The 16,932-nt window shown below is 34.3% G+C and overlaps 1 protein-coding gene across 1 annotated transcript in view; it reads right to left on the bottom strand.

The window, feature by feature from the left end:
• Window positions 1-2,362: 2,362 nt before the first annotated feature.
• LOC129221037 (uncharacterized) overlaps window positions 2,363-16,932 on the bottom strand; it is a 33,515-nt gene continuing 18,945 nt past the window's right edge. Inside the window, 5 exon segments of the mRNA XM_054855473.1 lie at window positions 2,363-3,906; window positions 6,790-7,089; window positions 7,091-7,153; window positions 8,086-8,201; window positions 11,203-11,349. Coding sequence (XP_054711448.1) covers window positions 2,638-3,906; window positions 6,790-7,089; window positions 7,091-7,153; window positions 8,086-8,201; window positions 11,203-11,349 — 1,895 coding nt within the window. The 3' untranslated portion in view covers window positions 2,363-2,637.

The raw sequence follows: 16,932 nt of genomic DNA on the forward strand, positions 1-16,932 counted from the left end.
ATTTAAAACCAATATACAATTAAATTGGAATCAGAGAGGAAAACTTATCTTTCTTTAACTGGAGTGTCGGTTTATTCCCATTATCCCCAACACTTCAAATCCCCCCCCCTTAATATATCAAAAGGTATGATTAAATCTCAAAACAGGGGGAGGGGGGATGAAATGTTGGCGAAACTGGGGAGACTCCGGAGTGTCGAGGGATAAGAATAACTACTGACATAATAACACACAAAAAAGAAATATATATATGCAGTCGCTACGCTAACCTCTTTCATAAACCAATACGCTATGTTGTACGTGAAGTACACCGCCAGCTCAGTCATTTCCAGCCGAGGACTGCAGTTTCGTGCTTATTAGCACTCATCAGCCCGGCATAGGAAAGTGACTAAGCTGGAGATGGAAACCCTCTTAAGGAAGCCAAGAGTGCGAAACAAACTGGTAGCTAATATAGAATTAGCAGACCAGACGAGTGACCGAAACAATGGTTCGGTTCAACTCGAAGACTAATGGGTGGTAATTTACTGAATATACCTTGCCTTGCGTTCAATCTTCGAGTTGAACCGAACCATTGTTTCGGTCACTCGTCTGGTCTGCTAATTCTATATTAGCTACCAGTTTGTTTCGCACTCTTGGCTTCCATAAGAGGTTTTCCACCTCCAGCTCAGTCACTTTCCTATGCCGGGCTGATGAGTGCTAATAAGCACGAAACTGCAGTCCTCGGCTGGAAATGACTGAGCTGGCGGTGTATTTCACGTATTTCTGCTTTAGCCCTGGCTAATCGGCGGTAATTTACTGAATATACGCTATATTGTGTTCGATACTACCCAAGGATTTTTTTCTTCCGTCGCATATAATTTTTCAAACAAAAAGAATATGACCCAAATTCAAAGAAAATATTGAAATTTAGCATAGCTGTGGGAACAAATACATCATCGTCAGCAATATCATAACACCCTGACAATTTGTTTTTATAAAGGACAACTTCAAACAGATTCGTAAAAACTCATAGGAATATTATTTAGGATACAATAAACAATCTAGGGAGAGCGTCGTCCACCAAGAAAGATTAATCTCATCTATTTAGGTTTGCACCGTTTTTTGATTTTTTTTTAAAGTTTAACTTCACATTTTCACACAACTAAATTGAGTAAAACTACTGAAATATATTGCATGTATGCTCTTGCATGTTTTATTTAATTATAGCAATTTCAATTCGTAATGATTTCTTCTGGTAAAAAGTTTTAAAGCAGTTGCTGCATGCAATGGAATACATATTGCACTTTACTTTTGTTGTTTTATACAAGATGGCACCACTAACTTTAGGCTACTGCATCATACATTAATATTATTATTATTTTCTTTTTTATTTAAGCTTTGCTTCATAATGCACGAACACGAACTTATTGTTAATTTAATTTTTTTCAGAATGCTATTTTGCAAAAAATAATTTGCAAAGGACCTCGCAATTTTCTAAGTGTTTCCTAATGCTGCTTGCTTCTGCGGGAATTTTTCTTTGAATATTTGCAAATCAATCTAAATTCGTTTACCTTTCATTTCACTAACCAATACAAGCAGAGGGAAATTACTTTTCAACAAACAGAGATTAGTTCATGACACATTAAATATCGTATGTCTTGGATTTGTCTTTAAAATGAAATCTATACTTAGGATCATAGGCAGCAAAAAATGAGCTCTGCGGAAAAATGAACTCATTTTCTCAAGGAAAAAAAACGGCAAATGTGAAAATGTTTCCACAAAATCTCCACTCTCACCCATCTTAAAAATAGGGTTGCCCCCTTAAGTTAAGGGCAAGGGCGCAGCCCTCTCCTCAAATGGAGGAAAATACCCCTTAAAACACCCACCACCCCTAAAAATTTCAATGGCGCAGTCTGCGCCATGACCCTCTCTTGGTGGGCATCCATCCCTGTTTAAGAATGGATTCTGGTTTAAAAAAAATGCGATCAGTCTATACAGTAAAAAAAAATGTATACCAGTTAAATAAAAAAAATGCCACAAACTTTAAAAAAAATAGTAGTGATTTTTTTCCCTTTTTAAATAAACAATTACTGTTTGTATGTTATAAAACGGCTTAATTCCGTTTTTACCTAGATATGTTTCCACGCCACAATAAATAAAAATAGATAACAATTAAAATAAGCTTTTATTTCGTATTCTTAAAATAAGACCTACATTAATACTGACAGAAACATGAAACCTACATTGAATTAAAAACAATATAAAAATCAGGTTATAAAAATGACGAAAAGTAAAAAATTCTAAGTAACTAAAGTTGAATGAAGAAAAAAAAAACGCAATGAATGCTTGAAACAGTATTCATCAAATGTATATTATATTTATTATGCTTTAAGAATTGCTCAGTATAAATAACGTCTTCAAGATCAATCATTTAAAAAAATCAAAGATAAAAAATACAATTTACTTTGTTATCGACGAGTGAAACGAAACGAACAAACGAAAAATGGCAAACTTTTTTCCTTTTTTTTCAGTTTTAGATCAACGTGTAATTCTATTATGCTTCATAATTGGAACAAATTTCCTTTTTTCTTGTGGGTATTAAAAGAACGCTAACTTCATTTCACCTTTAAATCAGCGAATAAACTGAAATGACAAAAAAATTTAAAATTCTGGTAAAATTTGTGGAGGTGCTGCAGGCAAATCTCCATCAGAAATGAACAGAAGTTTCAAGTACATTTCGTCTTTCCTTAGCAATGTTTCTAGCCGACGGAGAGCAGAGACAGATCCAAAGGCTGTCACAATTACCTTTTTAGTTTGACTGTTTTCCCGCATGTAAACCTCTTCTACTTCCGAAAGTTTTGCTAGAGTTGAAGAGGCATTTAAAAATTCGCTTTCCGAAATGGGTGATCCGTCAAATATGTTACTCGTAATAGTAAGAGGTTTCATTTCTACCAATTCGTCACAGCCGTCGAAAAATTCTTCGTAGCACAACGTGCGGAAATATCCTGTAACAGCAATACTATGGTACGTAACCATGGCTCGTTTCGACAACGTTCGGTCTTTGTACACATCAAAGCCTATAATGCTACGGACTTGATTCTTGTTGCAAAACCTTAACTTCACACAATACTTGAAGAAAGCAAGGCATAAGGATGCAGAAGATGGATTCGAGCACTTTGGAATTGCACCAACTTCTGATTTATAAGCATATCCCTCGAGTTCAGCAACAACGAATATTATTCTCAGAAACGTTTTGTAGTACAGAACTTCCTGCATGTTTTCAGAAAAAGATATAATACGTTCTTCTTGAGCCCATTTAGTAAGCACACGAATAGCTGTTTCAACAAAAGATCTGTCAACAAGAAAGCTCCATGAATTCAAAAAGTGTTTCGCCTCACGATTCAGTCCTCTCAATTGCCCGTTTACTAGATTCATCTGAATCATGTTTTCGAGCTTTGAAACCAAAGGCATGTGCAAAAAGACCGATTCTTTATTTTGAATTTGATCTGTTCTCATAATCCGGACATTCGACAAGATATCAGAGACAACCCACGGGAAACTCAAAAACTCTGGACTTTTTTCACGATAGGTAACTACATACCACGCACTAGCTTTCCTATTAATGTTGTCTGTTACATCTTTTACGCTTAGGTAACCACCAGCGTTCCCAAACTCTGCCATGAAGTCTTCTTTCGTTACTTTGATCAATTCTTTTATCCATGTGTGAACAATATTGACGATTTCAGATCTGTCCCTTCGTTCACGAAACCTTGAATGCAATTTGATGAAAGCTCCCCCGAATGCTTCAGTTTCATGTTTTATGCCGTATGTTTGTAAAATCGTTCTCAAAACATTGTTGTATTTGCTTTTGGACTTATTTGCGGAAGCTTCAAAAGTCTCCCATCCGGAAACTATTAACGATGGGTCAATCTGGAACAGATTAAAAAATAAATAAATAAATAAATAAATAAACTCGGTATTGCTTTTCTAGTTTAAATGAACTGGGAAATGTGTGCAATATAATTTTTGAAGGGTCCTACGTAAAATATTGTCGACCTTTTTCGTCAAATATAAAATTGCCACCAAGTGCGCGATAAACCGCAGCTGTGGAGTCACCGAACTTAATCTATTTATTTTGAAAAAACCTGAAAATAATTTTAAATTTACATTTGTAACTTAATTGTACATTTCATTGGGATGTGAATTAGGTCTCGAAGAGTCGGACTGATTTTGCGGTAAAGGAGTCGGGGTCGAGAGTCAAGGATTTAAAATTTCAAGAGTCGGAGTCAAACATTTCCCCTCAAAGTCTGCAATTATGTCAGTACTTTCGGAGTCAGAGTCGGACTGATTTTGTGTTAAAGGAGTCGGAGTCAAAAGCTCAAAAATTCCCGGAGCCCTGAATCCGCAGTCCTGATAGTTTCTCCTTTCAGTTCAAGTGAGTATATGGGAATCACGTGATCCTGAATGACGTAATATTCATCGTTTTAAATGGATGAATGCCATTTTGGTCAGCTCAAATTTTGTTAGCCATTTTTGATGAGGCTATCTGCGCAAATTTTGTTTTTGTGTTAGTCGTTCTTGATTTCACAAAAATGCTTTCTGGCTCTCTAGTTAAATATGTTAAATGTGCATCTGTAGTGGATGTATGTAGAGCCGCTATATAGATGGACCGACGCATCAGCTTAAGTTTAGCCATTTTGGATCGGATTTTGCATTGTTGCACTGCTAGGGTTACCAGAGCAAAGTTTCGGATTTCGCCAAACTAGCCCAAAATAATACTTTATTTAATAAACAATTCACGTGCCGTTAATAATTGCTCGCAGTGAGAAATCACCAAACGCGATAACTTGCCAGAAAAGACAACCACTCAAACACGCGCTCCGATCCACAATGGCTGACCTTAAGCTGATACGCCGGCTCGTAAATGTAGGGGCCTTAGTAGTGGGTGTATGTAAATAAAAGATTTTATTCACCAAATATTTTTGATAGTAATATTTGGCGAATTTTTTAACCTAAGAGGTTTAATTCAGAGACAACTTTGGTATTTCGAAAATGATCGACGGAATAATACGTAATTACCCCTTTCACTTAAAAATAGAAAACATACAGTGGCTCCCAAAAGTCTTCGTACACCTACAACTTTCAGCGAAATAGGCCCTAATCCATTGGTTAAAATTAATATTTCTGAATAGGTATTTAATTATAAGATCTATGATCCGTTTTTAACAAAACTACATGAAAAGTTTTTAAAAAATATTAAAACTTAATTTTTTAAAAATCAAAAACCAAAAAGTGCCGGAAATTTTATTTCACAAAAATCTTCGTACACTTTTAAAAATGTCTATATATTATTGAATAATCTAACTTTTTATTAAGTTATTAATTAGTAGAATATCATGCAGTATTCATAACACCTTTTAAACGTCTGAGAATATATTTCCTTGTTTTTTCTTTCTTTTTTTTTTTGAGTAATTTCTGAGTAAGTGTTCAAACATACATCGAGTCTTACTGTTTCTAGCTCTATTTTCGTTTCAAAGCCCTATTTTCAAAATCTAGCCTCCAGATATCTCTAAATATGTCATATTAAGTTCAAATATGGAGATTGAGGGGGTATTTTCTAAACTTTAGAACAATTTTCGAGGCACTAGACGCAAACGTTGAAAACCGTGTGATTCTTATCGTATCTTGATAAAAAACAAAGTTGTTTCCAATAACCAAATTTTTGGCTAAGAGTTCAAAATTGGTTTTTAAAGTATTTAAAGGAACAGCATGATTCATTATTTCAGCAAAAAACTCCAAACTACCAAGTCCTGATGCTGATATGCACCCTCACACTAGAACACCTCCACCGTCCTGATTAACTGATCCAACTAAGTTCTTAAGATTAAGTTCCTAATTTTTTCTTCTACTTACAATTGTACAAGAGTTTAACCAAAAATGATGAATTAATTTTTATCTGTAAGTAAGACGTATTTATAAAATGTTTTGAGCTTATTTATCATTAATTTTGCGACGAAAAGCGTTTTACACACGACCAAGAAATTTTCTGCGTGAAGAGATCCCATTTAATCCAGCTAATCAGAGAACTTGGCGAACAGTTTTAGGTGAAAATTAAATGTAAAATTTTCCTTTTAACTCTGTAGAAACTTTTACAGCACTCAAATGTGTATTTTTCATAAATTTTTTAACTTTAAATCTCCGATCACGTTTTGTCAACTTTGCCGGTTGATCTTTTCTTACCTTGTTTTCGGTCCGATTTCTTTCTTTAAAGCATTTTATCAAGCACTTTACTATTCAAACAAATAAATTAACTAATTTAGAGACATTTCAAACCAATTGACCGCTACTGGGGGGAAAAAAAATTCAAATTTTGAATGGTGTTTGCGGTTTTTTACGAATACCAAGCCATTTTATAGTAATAAGCACAATATTAAGGAATAAATAAACAAAAAATTAAAGCCAAATGACTTATAAGGGTCAACATAATGCAAAAATATTAATAGAACGGCATATGATAATTTTAATCGAGAATTTATTCGAAAATGTTTCAGTGTACGATGACTTTTGTGGCGTGTTATTTCTCCTGTCTCTTCGTTTTCTGACCCATTTCAAAAAGAAGATCCGCCAATATTTTGAAGAAACCAATGGGTTGTACTTAGAATGACATAGGAATGATATGAAAAAATATTGGACTTCATATTCGAATTCAGTTTCGAGTTACTTTGGTTTTACTAAAAAATTTCAAAGTGTACGAACACTTTTGGGAGCCACTGTATATATATATATATATAATCTGCTTGTTTCCGCCCATACCTGAATGTTTGGATAATGCAAACTGGAATGCAAATTTTCATTTTCAAAATCCTTGCTTATCCGATACAGTTTTCCAAGCGATTTCTTCGATCTATACCTCCTTTTCCAGAACCTTTCCATGAAATCCGGCCATTTTTTCGGAACTTCATCTCTACTCAAGTGCGCCGAAACTCCAGTTTTAGCAAAATCAACCACAACAGAATGCTTTGCTGCAATCCCTATACATTTTTCATCTTTAATATTGCCTTGATCCGCCCAAGCTAGATGAGCTGAGGCAATGGAACCAATTTGATCATTTTTTGATGTAATCAATTAAAAAATCAACGACGTCTTTAGTTTTTGAGTACGCAAGGAAGTCGTGCACCTGAAAGTAAACAGAAATTTAGTGCAGAATTTTAGTCGAAAATTATTATACAGGACATAAAAGACCTAAAAAAATCTTAAAAGGAGGGGTTGGGGCGTATAAGGAAATAGCAACGTGTGGACCCACGACACGTTTTGCCATTTACAGTTTTCTTCTGCGAAATTCATTATTAGATCTCATTTTTAAATTCAATTGATTTGTGTTTACGTTTAAATTTTTAATCTAATTGTTTCGCAGTTTCTAGAGAACTTTCTGTTCTCAGTAGATTGTATGAAATGTTGACAAAAAATGTACAAAACATACAGACTGGTTTTAGCCCAAGATCCCCCCCCCCCCCAAAAAAAAATAATAAATTTACTTGCGAGTAAGATCGGATATTTATTTATTTTAACTAATTTTTTATCATTCAGACAAAGACAATACCTGTTTTTAGTAATTTGTTATTAATTTAAGAATTAGTCAAGGAGACAGTTAATATTGTTTAGTTCTAATAATTTGTTGAATTATTCGGCCAATGTACATCAGAAGTCGAGTTCCAAGTTCATAGCCTTAAAAAATAAATAAATAGATAGATAAATAAATACGGATTAGGCAGTTAGATTTGGTCCACGTTGTTTAATAATTCTGTTTTGTGACCTACCAATCACTCAATACTTGTACTCATTTTTACCCCTCAAAGAAATCCCATAAACATTTAGTTCGGCATTAGAGTAGCCCGCTAGAGCATATCACTTTTGACGTCATAAATACCCAGAATTTGTTCCAAAAATGTACAATTAAAAAAAAATTAAAAATAAAATTACTGTTGGGGAAATAAAAGATTTTTTCTGGCTCCATGTTTTTTTTTTTTTTTTGCTTTTTCTATCACTTTCAGTGACTAAAAGTAGTGCACCGAAGGAAACAACCCCATTATGAATAAAGTAGGTTCTTACGTTTGAAAATTCGGAAGAAGATACTTTAGGATAATTGGCTGGGGCATTGTTTTCTCCTTTGAAAAACAGATCTTTCTTCCAAATCACGGCGTATTCATCCCCATCTAAATCAGATCCTAAGAACAAAAATATTCACTGGATCAGAAATGAACATTCAGCTAATCTAAATTACCTTTTAAAATTTAAACTGCAATGAACATAAACTACTTACTTCTTATTAAAATACTTTTCAAAAGAGTGAAAAAGCATAATTGAAAAACTTACATAATCTTTTAACTTTATACACATAAAAATTCAGGAAACTTTTAAGCTAAATATTACTGTAAAATGGGCTGTTACAGTACAGGAAAAAATTTCAGCAAAATGGAACGCAAAACATAAACAATTGCAGAGCCAATTGATACACCACGTGACTTACAGTTGGGAAACATATAAAAGCGTTTATCCCCTCACTGGATCTGTCCCAATTCGAATAGTGGGCAGCAAAGCTGCCTGTCAATCCGAAGATCCAAAGATTGAACCTGCAGCTCGCATTTTGCGTTTTTTAACTCTCGTTTATACTACTGCAAAATATTACAGTAAAATAGGGTTTTGCGGTAAAAGTTACTAACAACATAGATGCCTGTAACTTTTACCGTAAAATTTCAGGTTTTTTTCACAATGTACTTAGCACACTCTTTTTGAAACAACAGCAATACTATTAATATATGAACACGTTTCTACACAAAGAATACTTCAAAGATTGTAGTCATTCTCATATTTTTTTATGATAGCATAAAAGAAAATCGTTAAATTAATCGTCCATTCATACATTTTTATTTATGATGCGCGTTTCTGAACCGACTAAACTTTTAAGAACAATTTTTTTATTTGTTTAACACACCTGATGGGTAAGTTGCCTTGAATTCTAAGGAAGTGAGAAGCTGGAAAATCAGATCTTAGCGACATAACAGTTTTGCAGAAACTAGAGTTGGCTCTCTGTTTACCGACTTTCAAGGGACCACAAAAAATCGTCCTTAAGTAGAAAGCGTCCTAAAATAGAATGCTTTTAACACTATAGTGGACCATCTGGGACCGAGAAAAAGCCGTCGTTAAATAGAGAAAGTCGTTAAATAGAGCGTCGTTTTTGTTATCTTCTTTTTGGTTTTTGGAACATCACGCATAAACAAACAATTAATGTTGACAAAAACATATCTTACGATTAACAATTAGAATAGACTTAGTCAAGCGCGGATCCAGAGGAACGTCATGTCTCCCCCCCCCCCCTCCACCCTCTAAGTGACCAATAATGACCTAATATAGCGTTTGAAGGACAACTATCTGGAAAATTTCGGCCCAATCTTCTCTTTAAGTATGCCCAGAAATGAAATTTTAAGATCCTTCCGGCGAGCCCCCTAAAAAAATACAAGCTGGATCCGTCCTTGGACTCAACCTTGCTGTTTAAACCCTACTTTTAAAGTTGTGCCACTACTTTTACACTTCATCGATTGGGATTAAATGTAAAAACATGCATGTACAGTCCTGATGTTGGGAAGTTTTCATTGTTGTTGTCACAATTTAATGGTGACGCAAGTAAGATTAGAATGTGCCGCAGATTTTGAATTTCTCCCATTTCTTGCCATTTCTAAATGTAACCCATTTTTGATCTGGTAAACACTCTGAATAGGCTTTGTGGCAAACCAGGGATAGGTATAGCTTCACTACGAAAAGAAGGCGGATGACATTAAAGCGAAAACATCATTTGCAATAGGTTGTTTGTTATTATTTTGGAATGGATAGGATGGACCATGCCTCCTACTATTCGGTGCTTTCTGGCAGATTCTACTTATTACAAATAACACAAATGATGTTTCGCTTCAAGGTCAATAGTCTTCTTTTCGTGGTCAAGCTTTATGACGTAATTTGCTTGGGAGCTCATGGGAGCTGAACTCCTGCACACCTATTTTCAATTGTACGTGAACTTTTAGTTTATAAGACGGAATTCAGGTGTATTCAAGAATTAAAACGTGTTCTCAAGAAAATAGGAGCCTGCATTCTTTTTTTAGAACTGGTCGTCGTTTTGAAGAGTAATTTCTTTATAGTAAAAAAGTAACCATTTCAAAGAAATTCTGGAAGCAAGTCTGTGGTGGACCTGCGTCCAGGAGACCCCATAGCACCTTAGAGCCTTGAAAATTTTGTACAAAATAACTTCGAGCACGGGGGGTGTGCACCTGGGGTTTTATGTTTTTTATTTCGAAATAGTTTTTTTGTAAATAATTTTTTTAATTCAAATTTCGCGTGAATTTCCTATTATTGCCAATTAAAGAGGTAAAAAATTACTTGCATATATTAACATTATATATCGTTGGAAGGGGTAGAATTTTCCGCGTTCTACGCAATTTGTTTCATTGTTCTAACTTAAATACGGCGGGAGTTATTTGCGTTTTTAGTTGGAACTTTTTTAGTCTTAGCCCAAAATTAAGGCACTATTTTATTCAATTAATCTATAACTAAAAAGCGAATAAATTGTCCCACAGTTTTTTTTTTTTTTTTTTGACACCAGTGAAAAGAGCGACTTTTTTTACTCTAGATCTAACTCGACTTATGGTAGAAAACCTAAGCTTCTATCTCCACAGGAAAAAAAGTTACAAGCCGTTAAAAAATTAAGTTCGAATAATCTCATCTCCATTAAAATTATTGATGTTTTATTTGGCGTTGCCATAGTTACGTCTTTTCGATTCGCATGCTTCTTCTTTCTCATTCACAAACTTGAAGGGTTTCGAATTTAACGGAAAATCTTAGGCTCAACTCAATTCAAGCCCCGAGCTAAAGAGCAAAATATATTACTTGAGACCACGAACATGAAAGCGACTTTTCAAACGTACAAAAATGCAGTTTTGCAATGCTCAGGAGCCCCTTAGCCCTTACGACTCTGCAAGTTGGTACAAGTGGTTTTGAAACCCGCGGAAGGGGTGCTTTTTGATCCAAAGGGCTCATTATGTGCCTTTAATATGTTTCTTTCTAATTGACGATTTAAATCTTTGCGAATTAAATAAGATAGCGAAGCAATCTTCGTGGGTTGGTCAGCGTTAGTGAGCAGGGAACAGAGCCCCCTAGTGTAATAAATAAACCACGTACCAGATATTTCGTCAGGGTGTGGTCTTGGCCCTCTCTGTGGAAACACAATGCAGTCAACTATGTGACGGAGAGCGGGAACATCAACAGCGGTAAATTTGCGAACATCACCAGGATGGACACATGGACATTTAGTTACCATCACTGGACCTATGAAATTGTTAAAAAATCTGACTTATTGTTGAAGAGCCCATGTGTGACAGACCTACGTCACAATATAAAGGCCCAAAATGTGTCTGCTCAAGGACATCACAGCAGGTAGGAAAAGTTTGCTATTAGTTAAGCTGAGCCGCGCTGGCTTGGCAGGAAGCAGGTTGCAAAGGTACGTTAAATTGCTGCAGAAAGCTAAATATTATGATTTTATTTATTCCATGTCACGTGACCTGGTGCCCCCCATTCAACCGTCTCCGATTTGGAGGACGTCCTACAGGGGAGCAGACATGCCTCTGATACTGACCTATGCAAATCTTCAGCTTCCAAGACACAAATCATAAAGGTCTAGGATTCCTCAAAAAGGACAAAAACGTGGGTTCCAGAGTGGCTTCTAATTCGGAAACCGTGCTAAACATGACAATTCGTTTCACGAAGTTGATCCGCCGTTATGGAGCCCTATTTTTTTTTAAATCGATCCTGGATCTTCAGGATTTGGGTCCTGGAATCTGAAAATTTCTACAGGTAAGTTTCAAAGGCATGTCTGAAACTCTTATTAAGTTTCGTTCAAATCGGATTTGGTCGGGTGGAGACGGCGAAGTCACTTGAGATAGAATGACTTAGTTTTGGCGTAACTTTTCTACCTTTTTTCTGCCAAAGCCAGCGCGACTCAACTTAAATAATAGCAAACCTTTCTTACCTGCTGCGAATTGCTTAGGCATAAAAAAAAAAAAGTCCTTCATACTATGACGTAGGTCTGGCACTCACGAGTTCTTACTCTATTAGTATTGATGAGCTTATGAGATGGCTTTAAGGTCTTTTTTTTTCTTTTCTTTTTTTTTCTTTTTTTGATGGGAAAACAGAGGAATTCCAAGCTTTTACATAAGATTTGCAAGGATCAAAAGAAATAAGGCGTGATGGTTTAAGAACCACTTTTTTACAGGTTTTATGAACAAATCATCGACATTATTACACATTTTAAAAGTAAAAAACAGAGGTAAAAATGTCAAAGAGATTATTTATCTACAGCTGCGCAACTTTAATTAACTTAGGTGCGTTTTTATACATAAAGTGGAGGAAAAACAACATTGTGACACAAAATTAAGCAATAAATTGCATATCGTTGCATCAGAGCAATAGTAGGATATCTTAGTATTATTCCAGGGATTAGATGTCTTAGTGTTGCTTTGAGGTCATAAGGAACCCTTTGTCAATGTAAAAAAGCTGTGAGCTTAGAGGCGTACGTAATCTGAAAACACCCGAAATACACAGCATAAAAATGATTTTCAACAAGAGTTTAGCCGAATGCTATTGGTACCATATTTGTTTTCGTTGTAATTAGGAGTGTTGTTTCTTCTAGTACTGTGCCCCATATTAAGGGGTCCGGGACACATTTTGAAAAAAATTTTATTATATACTTTAGAGTTTTGAAATTTTTTGCACTGATTTACCATTTATTTAATAAGCAAAATCATAACATAAATATGAAAAAAAAATTTATTTAAATTTAATTAGTTTAAAAAAATGGGGTTGCTTTAAATTGCTATAACTCAAAATATTCTTGATCAATTTTCAATTTTTTTTAGATAAATTACGCACAAATATCTAAGCTTTAATTTTTATTCGGCGATTTTAAAAATATTGATTCAATAAAAAATAAAAAAATATTAAAGAAAAAATTCGAAAGATTCAAAAATACTTTTTAAAAAAAATCATAATTTTTGCTGTAAACGTTTTTCTCAAATTCGCAGAATAAAAATTAAAGTAAACTGCTTGAAAATGATATGCTCCAAGTTTCATTACTTTATCTTTATCGGTTCCTGACTTATAAGAGTTTGAATGAAAGAAATCGGGAAAAATTGCATCATAGAGAAAAACACGTTTAAAGTTTTAAAGTTAAGTACACATTAGTTAGGTGCAAGCAACAAAAATAATTATATCTTTCGTTCTATTTAAGATAAAAACAAGATTCAAACGTCCTCTTAAGCAGAAAAAACAGAGTAATTTTTCACATGATAAAAAAAATTGCAAAATTTGACGATTTTTGTGTCCCGGACCCCCTTAAGTCAATTGCAGATACAAACCGTATTTATGAGAAATAACTCATTAATATACAATATTTAGGTAGTAGCGAATGTAAATTTAAAGGACAAATTTGATAACACAGTAGCGATATAAGCTACAGATCAATATCACTATATTTACTTTAAGACCAAAAATGTTCACCCAAAATTTGAGTTCACTTTCCAGTTTACCAACTTCAGTTTTCCACACTGTATCTCAACAAATAGGAAGTAAGCAGTAACACTAGTGTGTGCGAGAAAAACAAAAGTTACAGTAAAAAAAATAACAGTTTAAAAAACTAAAAAAACACGCTTTCGTAGCAAAATGAACTAAAAAGTGAAGAATAATCTTTGGATGATAGTAGTTGACCAATCACTTAATTTTAATGTAATACAAAAAAGCGTGGGGGGGGGGGGCTTCTTATCAGTTGTCTTGAATTTCTTCCATCTGTTGTCCAAGCAAAAATTTAAAAGACAGCCCCCCACGCTTTTTTGTATTACATTAAAATTAAGTGATTGGTCAACTACTATCATCCAAAGATTATTTTTCACTTTTTAGTTCATTTTGCAACGAAAGCGTGTTTTTTTAGTTTTTTAAACTATTATTTTTATACATTTAATTTTAATGTAATACAAAAAAGCGTGGGGTGCTGTCTATTTAAATTTTTTCTTGGACAACAAATGGAAGAAATTCAAGACAACTGATAAGAAGCCCCCCACGCTTTTTTGTATTCCATTAAAATTAGGTGATTGGTCAACTACTATCATCCAAAGATTATTTTTCACTTTTTAGTTCATTTTGTTACGAAAGCGTGTTTTTTTAGTTTTTTAAACAATTATTTTATTTTTCTGTTTTTTAGTCTTATGTTGTTATCATGCGACGAAATTATTTATAAAACGAGTGCGAGGTAATATCTTGAAGTTAAGACAAGGGCACCCCGATGGGAAGTTACTGTGAGTCATCGAAGTATGTTTGCGGAAATCATATTTGTATTACTTTGAAAATTTGAGATGCATTTAAATAAAAGTTTTGTTCAACAATGGTCTGATGAGCAATGAATTTCCAATTGAAGGCTCACCTAAATTTTGGCATGAAATTAGTTAAAAACAATTATATTTCATCTTCTAATTACCTTGGAACATTGGAACAAATTTTGTCTGATGTAGAAAATTAAAGGTTTTTGTAGATATTTTTAAATAATTTTTGCGAGCATTTTTTAATGTATTTTTTTAATTTTTTCCTTTTTCACATTGTTGGATTTATGCCAAAATATTGATTAAAATTGGAGGAAACTAATAATTAAAATAGTTAATTAACTAATTTGATTACAGAATATTGCATTGTCATCGGGTCTGAGGTCGCGTGCCAAATTTCAAAAGAATCCGATCGCAGGAAGGGGGCGAAATTTGAGCTGCAAGATTCCGTTACAAGATACATACATACATACATACATACATACATACAGGTGAAGCTAATAAAAGCGTGTTAAAAAAATACGTTGAAATGCACAAGCAGTGCAACAGTCTGTTTAAATGCAATACATATAAAAACAGGTTCTGTTAACCCTTCAGACCTGGTGTCGGTATACCGGACATACACTTTAAACAACTGCTAATCATTTAATAATTGATTTAATTAGTTGATTTTTTCGTAGTTGACTCTTTAGATTCTACTTATTATAATCTGTGAAATAATTTTTCGTTTTGGGATTGACAACACTGACATATAAGGATTGAGAGATAGAGAGTGGCTCATTTTTCCAACCATGGATTTTCATCTGAAAAGCGAAGTTTTATTCCTATTTTTTTTAAAAATGTAATAATCTAATCGTTTCAAACGCTTATATTGTTTTACAATTGTTTGTAGAACATTTTATGATGAAGTTTGTTTTGTATTTTATCGTTTTTGTATATGAAATATGTATTTCAAAAATATAAGTCCGGAATATTGGACGTGCCATAACTCTTTTAATTTTTCTCCTACAAACTCAAAATTTTGTCTATAAGATACCCTTTACCATAGTACACTGAAAACCAAATATCAACATTTTTGGTCTAATATTTCATAATTCCGAATGAAGGGGTTAAGCAGTTGATATTTATTTCGGGGCATAGGATGTTAGCTAAATTGGTGCTCATTTCGTCCTTTCTTTGTTTGAAATTTCCAAAAATGAGGCTTCGACTGGATTTAAGTGAACTCATACTTCAAACGACCGTCGGAGGTTGCCTGTTAAACGCCAAATGTCATCCGTTTGATCATAAGCCACTTTTGAAATTACAATCTAAACGAATACAATGCCACGAAAACCTGATAGTGTGTGTCTCAAAAAACAAATGAAAACATTCTACGGACAGTCACCGCACTAACCACTAATGTCATCAAAGCAATTACCCGGAGCAACTGGTTAATCTATTCGAACATAACCAAGGTTACCGGCCGGCAAGACCGTTATCAGGGCTCCTGCAAACACGCCTTTATTGGACGAGTTCAACCAGACAACTTTCTTCGGTTGTTGCGACGTCATCAGGAGTATTGATATTCCGATACACTGTTAGCATACGATTTTTTTTTCTATTAGTGCCGTTTTCACGATACGTCAAACCTTTTTCTATGCTGTTTTTACTTCCTTTTACAAAAAAGGAAGTATTGTATTCGCGAAAAAAAATTTCCCTCAAAAATCAGCCTTAATTTCCATTTTTCTCACCCCCGAATGAATGTTGAGTTTCTTTTTCGACCCCGACAACACGTGGATATATGCCTAGGAACCTACAGACACTCGAAATATCCGTTTTGACGGCCCCCGAGTTAATTACAACGAATTTTCTCGTGACGTCCGTATGTACGTATGTATGTGCGTATGTATGTAGGTATCTCGCATACTTCAAAAACGGTATGTCCTAGAAAGTGGAAATTTGGTGCGTTGCCTCCTAATGGGGCCTAGTTGTGCACCTTCCCTTTTGGTTGCATTCGAATATTCTTAAGGGGGTCTTTTGCTCCTTTTTGGGGGGGAAATCATCGTTAAGTTCGATGCAAGCTCAAGTGGTGTTATAATTTGTCGGACACTTGGCAATGTATCGCAAGTCTTTTGGTCGCCAAGTTTTGTCGCCAACTTGGTGACAAATTTGACGATTTTTTTTTTTTTTTTTAAATTTGGTTTCAATTTGGCCACTGTTGGTGATATTTAGAGAGTAAACAATTGAATCACATTAAAATTGCCAATAACGGGGAAATGACATTAAATTGGAGTAAAAGGAAGTCATGTGATGCACACATCAGCTCGCTTTTCATTTTATTTTTAATTTTTTTTTTTAAACTGTTTTAGAAAAGTAGGCTGAAAAGGGTTTGGGGATAAGTCTCTCATAATGATTGAGTGTTAATATGCACTTATGTGTTCTAATGTACAAAAAGAAGAAAAAAAAACCTAGATTTAAACAATTAACGAAGTAAGATGAATAAATACCTTTGTGCTGAACAGTAAAGTAAGACAAAACAACGTTAGAAGAAGCACAAATTTGTAAA

Source organism: Uloborus diversus, chromosome 4, assembly GCF_026930045.1.
Source record: "Uloborus diversus isolate 005 chromosome 4, Udiv.v.3.1, whole genome shotgun sequence".
NCBI lineage: Eukaryota > Metazoa > Arthropoda > Arachnida > Araneae > Uloboridae > Uloborus > Uloborus diversus.